Here is a 6597-nt window from a genome sequence, read left to right as displayed (position 1 = left end):
GTTGTCAAGCATTGGAACAGGCTGCCCAGGGAAGTGGCTGAGTCACCATCCCTGGAAGTATTTAAAAGACATATAGATGTGGTGCTTAGGGACATGGTTTAGTGGTGGACTTGGGAGCATTAGGTTTATGGTTGGACTCGATGATCTTAAAGGTCTTTTCCAACCTAAATGATTCTATGATATGAAAAAAAATCTAGGCTTATATGCACCTCCAACATACTTAGTGCAAACTGTAAACACTGAATAGAACAGACATCAGCAGTTCAGACATGGCTACAAAGACAGTCACAAAGGTATTTATTCCCCAGTGAGTCTGTGAGAGTCTCTTTTTTCAGACCAAAGGAGACTGTGAGACTATTACTGTAAACACTAAAGCAGCTATGGCAGGGTGGGAGGCTCTTTTGCTTGTAAATCCAGTAACACCAGGGAATTTGTTGCAGGCCGCAAAACAAGAAAAGAAGTTGACAGTCTAGTTTCTTCGGTGCAAGTCTTATTGAATGGGGATTTCTCAGTAAGAGAAAGTCTTCAGTTCTTCATTTCCAGTACTCAGCAAAAATGAACTCTGTGCTTCCCTATTCTCCTTCTAAAGAAAATACATGACAACACAAAGCCATACAATCTACTTTTCATCCTAATGGAAACAAGCACTATTCCCTGAACTTCATTTGACTTAAGCAAAAGAGCCATGCAAATTAAAATAAATAAGATGTAACAAAGGAGATCACATTAATGTGTAAAAAATGTTATCCCAAATATCAAGCTGATTAATTTACTGTGGAATAGGTCAAGATACAGAAGTGAAGTTTGTAAGCGTAGAATGGTTATTCCTCAAACAGAGAGCAAATACTTTTGTAAACTATAATCTTGGCTTCCTGAAGTCTGAAGATTTCACAGTGATTGACTTGGGTGTCTAAAAGGGTGAAAGCGCTAGCTGAAGTTTGTCTTGTGATTCAGGCATTCAAACTTCTCTCTCTCACACCCATTCTCTGTGGTCTGATAAGAGAGAGCTCACACAGCACTCACAACAGTGACACTAAGAGCATTTATTTCCTCTAATCGAATGTTTTATGAAACATTTGGAAACTTAATACTTTAAGACCACTACACCTTGTTGGATTGGGATGAAATCTATTTTGGCAGTCACTTGGTGGAGGTAGACAGCCAGCCAGCCTTTCCTTAGAAAATTAAGTCAAAAAATAAGCAAGTTTTGCAGGGGAAAATAACAGGTTCCTATAAATCCACTTTGCTGTATTAAAGGGTAAATGCTTTGAAACCCTAAGACTCCACATCACTTAGATGTATACAATGATATGGACCCCTGCTGGAAAAAGCAATTTTGCTACAAAAAAAACTACAGCTGTTGGCTTCATGAAAATCTTCATCTGCAGCAAAAATAAATATTCTGTAAAGATCTTTCTCTACTTTGTTTTGGATACAAGCATGATTATATGCTGTTGTAAAGTGTTCTTCTGTCCCACAGTCCTCGCATACTGCCTTGTTAGACTCAATTGTAACTTCTAGCGTTAAAATTTCAAAGGATTGCCCCTGTGTTTAATGTTAAGTGCACAACTAAGTGCCTGTGTGAATTTGTGATTAATTTATTTCCTGACTCAGGAGCCCTAGTCAGGAAAACATTATCTGCCACGAGTTTTCCTTTACATCATTAAAAGCTGAGGGCACTTAACACCTTGCATGATCACATGCTTATTCCTTTTATGGCTTCCCCCCGCACGACATTTTGGAAAATATTTTATGAAGTGAAACACTGCCAAACTCTGGTTAATCTGTCACCATGTTTACTCAGCAATTTCTGTACAATTGAAAACTTTTTGTCTCATTTCTGTTCTTCCTCCAAATTACTGGTAAACTGGGGCAGGGGGAGAATCAAAAGCCTAATGCATAAGAAAGAAATGGCCATTAGACCCCCCTAAACTGAAATTAAATCTAAATAAGATAGCAGCCAGTATTGCATTGATAGTATATTTATAGGCATCAGTGTTTAAGAACTGATGTATGAAACCTGAAAAGCTGAGCAGTAGCCAACTGAACAATGTAAGACAACCTATGTAAATTAAACTATCTGGTTATCAGCTGTATACAAATATTAACAAAACTTTACATCTTAATTTAGAAAAGAATTAAAATATGCACTAAAGTCCTTCTCAGCTAAGGCAACAAATATGCTTGATTTCAATACTGAAGTATTAATTTAGTTAATTTAAGTATTAAATATTGATTTCAATATTTAATTAATGAGACACTAGCTCGTTCTTGTGTTTTTTTTCTCTTAGTAATAAAGCAAAACAAGTTAGGCAGAAGTCTCTGTCCTAAGTGTTTTTGACTGGCCTGGTTATATATTGGCAAAAGCAGTAAAAACATTAAAACACATGTTTTTTAAGCCAAATGTCAAACACTGAGTTTCCAAAACATCTGGTTTGCCAATAATGCATATTAATAAATGGACTGGAAATCCAGTAATGGTTTAACTTTTTGCTTCTAAAACCTATACAAAATAATGTCAGTGGATTTAGGAGATACCGCTATGTCCTGGAAAGAGAAAGAAACTTGGAAAGAACAGAAAGAGGAGTGATGGAATAAAAGAATAAGTTACAAGGTTTTTATAGTACACGGAGAGATAATAAGGAAACAGGTCTAAATAAAGCTATGAAAACTTATCCCTGTTTTGTCTTTCTTATGTACATTGGCAAGTGCCAGAGTTCCATTTCTTCTGAAAAAGTGTCTGTATATATATAATTTAAATAATTTTATAAATAGTTTTATATATATATACACAAATAATTTTATATAGCTATATATAAATATATATCTAGTTATAAAATATGTAGATATATAAAAATTATTTAACTCTCAAAAGAATTTTTTAAAATTCCTCTAGTCCACTACCAACTTGCACTGGCAAACTTACTTACTGTATTTCATAAGTAGTAAAAATGACAGCAAGAAGAAATAGATTAGTTTCATTGAGTACATGGGGCTTTAGATAATTACATCGTTGTTTTTAAACATTAAATTATTTCTCTTTTTATTTTATGAACAAAATCTGACAGTTCTGCTTGTTTTTGGAAAAAGAACTCCACCATTTCTGCAATTTAGAACTCAAAGCTACTGAAGACAGATTACTATACAGGAAGTAGGGAGGCCAGAACAAAAAGGAAGCACACGCTGTTCACTTTTACAAGGAATCTTGGTCAAGCCACAGTCTGCAGAGATCTTTGCTTGGTTTTACCATGTGCAATAACAAATACCTGGTAGAATTACAGATAAAAAACACGGGTCATCAATAATTTGTTGAGGGTTTATTACCAAGCCTACCTGTAGGAATAATGAAAGATTCTAGAGTAGCGTTTCCTTGTTTACAAATATAGCCGAGTTTCTGATCGCATTCCCGATTCTCCCACTTAGCACCTTTGCCAGGATTTAATGCTGCACAGATTTTTCCAGGTTCTGGAGAAGGATGTCCTTTAAAAAAGAAACAAAACAAAACCTCAAAAACAACAACAAAGCATAAGCACATCATGGTTACCCTCCCAATTACTCTCACATTCTAATCTGTTCCATGCTTTAATTATAAGACACATTAACATATAGACAATTGTGATTCTCCACAGTCCTTTAGACTGAACGGGGCAGTTCATTCCCTTAAGAGAGATGTTTTCACAGCAACCACAAGTTGATATATTTATCCATTTAACAGCCTCCTCACAGGTTCAAAGTCTTGATGGAAGGTATTACAGTGCACCTGTTTTGTTTGGGTTATTTCCCTTTCTAAACAAAGAATGTCTAAAGTCCAGAGCACAATCTTCAGGTGAAAAAACTGTTCAGTAAGCTAGTCAAATTCTGTACTTCATAAACCAGTAAAGACAGAAAAATAATAAGTAATTATTTCGCTAATGTGAACTTCTTGTCCACTTGTCTAAACAATACGACAATAGTAGGATATTTGGATATTTTCAGTTGAAGATTAGCATTAGCACTAACAGGAACATCTAGAAGAAAAGTAGAACCTGTAGAACAGAACAAATTTCTGCAATAAACCAGATGAACTTTTCCAGATCTGGTCTAATGTGATTAAACTTAACATGGATTTTCTTTCATTTCTGAACCCATGCCACTATACTACGTAACAAGCAAGTGTCAGTACTGCTCAGCAATAAACACAGCAAAACAGTATTTTTAGTGTGCAGGATTGTTCACTGAAAATTTTCTTACATCATTATGATTTCATTACCTTAGATTTCAGTTAGTCTTATATTTGCAGTCATGTTATATCTTCTTTCCATAGGAGAAAAAGATATGCTTACTTCAAAAAATACAAATTTAAATTGTTTGAATGTACAAAAAAAGTTCAGCTGTTAGCAGTTAGCTCTCCTAAATGCCTAACCAGCATAATTTTAGTTTAAATGTTGATAACTTAGTTCCCATTTTTTTCTGTTATTTATTTAGGGCTAGTGAGATGAAACAATATGAAGCTTCCACAAGTTCTTTTAAAGTATACTAGTGGAAGAACAGCCAGCTCTTGAACATCCAGGGTAATGGGGATGAAATAGAGGTAGGCTGACCAAAGCAAAATCATGAAGGAGATAGCACAAATATGAAACAGGTTATATGGGCTTAAGAGTATTACCTTTGAATGAAATTAAGAAACATAAGGAGTTAAAGACAAATGGAGCCCATTTTGGTTACACCAAAACCCATCTAATTCTTTCCAGGACAACTGAGAGTTGTCTGCAATTTTAACAACCATGAGCAGCTGCCCTTGCCACTTTGGCTCCACCTCACAATCAGTTTTCCCCCACTCTTCATTACATGCACATCCTCATCAGTACACTTGGATGACAGACCTATAAATACCTTCACAGCAACTTACAGTTCAGCCCATCTGTTTGCCTTGTGTGCTCACTCCACTTTTATACTACTATTTATAAAGTAGTTCAATTCACTCTTCAAAGCTTACCTACTCAAGAAGTTTGTCCACATAACATGTGCTTTTGGCCTTATCTACACAAGGAAGCCACTGGATGACACGATGGAGTGGGCATTTACAGTTATTGCAGATTAAATACATGTGACATGCTCAATAAAGATAAAGAAGAGTATTTACACTGCATAACTTCAGACATCTACTTTAAATTAGTGTCCAAAGGCTTCCTGAATAGGCAGTGCAAGGAAACAAGGGTCCTGCAAAAAGACACCTTAACATAGGCACTCTGAATAGGAAACCGGAAAAGTACCTCTTCTTCAGTGTGTACACAGATGGCATAGGAGACTAGCTTTTTAATAATGGCACCAGAGCTCAACATCGCCACTGCAGATGTGAAGTAGCTGGGTTTGCTTTAGACTAGCCTAACATGTTCAGTTTGATACATGCTACTGCCATGGGTAGGCTAATCCCAAATGAAAATGAAAATCCAATCTTTAAGCAAATAACTGAAACAAATTGGAAAGGAAAGGAATTTAAAAAAAAAAAAACCCACCACCAAAACCCATACACTGACCTGTCTAATCTCACAAATGAAGACACCTATAGCATCAGATTTATTCTGTATTCATATAGAAATACAGTAAATTAAGAAGATATACAAATGAAGTGTAAATAGATGACTTTTAAAACTTTCCTCTGGATTTTGAAGCTACCATCTCCATTGTGAATAATAAATTAAGCTCAGTGTGTATCCCTAGCATAAGGGCTTTACTCACAGTGTTTATAGCCACAGTCAGAACCTTTCAACATCAAAACAAGCTCAATAATTGCAAGAGAATAGAGTACTAGAAAGGAAGTATGTCACACGATGACCAAATTTTTGCCTTTTAAACTGAGTAGCAACATATTTAACCTTACCTGGAACCCAATTTAAGTATCGGAAAGGAGCACCACCAACCCATTGCCATCCGCTGTTGAAATTCAAACTGTTAAGACCAAACCAGAGAGCAGAACTGAGTCTGCCAGTCAAACCTAGGTAACAGAGACAAAGAGAGATACTGAAAGTGCACAGCAAGAGCAAACACTTTCTCAAAACTTGAGAGCTGAATTCTAGCTAAACCGTCTGCTTCTCCTTTTTCCCAGCACAAGTTTTAACAACTTTTAACCTTTTAGTTAAGGTGGCTATGCTAAACCTGCAAAACATGTCACTTTAGTTTTAGAGTTTTCACATTTTTAGGTGTGGAGAATTTTATTACAGTAGAAAACAAAATGACACTTCTGCATGCTCTTTGTAAACCGATAATCATAAATATGAAAAAAAAAAATTTCCAGAATTATAAAATATTAAATTGATAAAGTTGCACAAAAGGTCACAAAACCAAAAATCATTTTTCTAAAGTGAAATGTGAATAGTTTCCTATTGTGTGTTTTCCAATAAAATTAACGAATGTGAGTTTCAAATTTACAAAATGCTGTAAAGTAAAAAAACCGTTTGCATTTTATCAAACTACATTAAAATACAATCATTCCGAACATCGTCTTTTTAACAGCACATCTACATTTTTCAGACTCATCTGATTTCACTGTAGCCAATGATAAGTCAGGCTTCTAAAACCAGTTCCAAATTAATCCTCCAGTTCTGAAAAGCACCTAGA

General features: G+C 35.3%; 1 protein-coding gene across 1 annotated transcript in view; it reads right to left on the bottom strand.

Annotated features, from left to right (window-relative positions):
- Positions 1 to 6597, bottom strand: part of LOC103922411 (macrophage mannose receptor 1-like) — a 66002-nt gene that overhangs the window by 47176 nt on the left and 12229 nt on the right. The window contains exons 5-6 of the mRNA XM_009330550.1: positions 5861 to 5974; positions 3334 to 3480 (exon numbers count right to left, since the gene is read on the bottom strand). Coding sequence (XP_009328825.1) covers positions 3334 to 3480; positions 5861 to 5974 — 261 coding nt within the window. The remainder of the gene's footprint in view (positions 1 to 3333; positions 3481 to 5860; positions 5975 to 6597) is intronic.

The sequence above is a fragment of the Pygoscelis adeliae genome, unplaced genomic scaffold (assembly GCF_000699105.1).
Source record: "Pygoscelis adeliae isolate BGI_AS28 unplaced genomic scaffold, ASM69910v1 Scaffold27, whole genome shotgun sequence".
Lineage (NCBI taxonomy): Eukaryota > Metazoa > Chordata > Aves > Sphenisciformes > Spheniscidae > Pygoscelis > Pygoscelis adeliae.
This window is presented reverse-complemented; position numbering and strand designations above follow the sequence as displayed.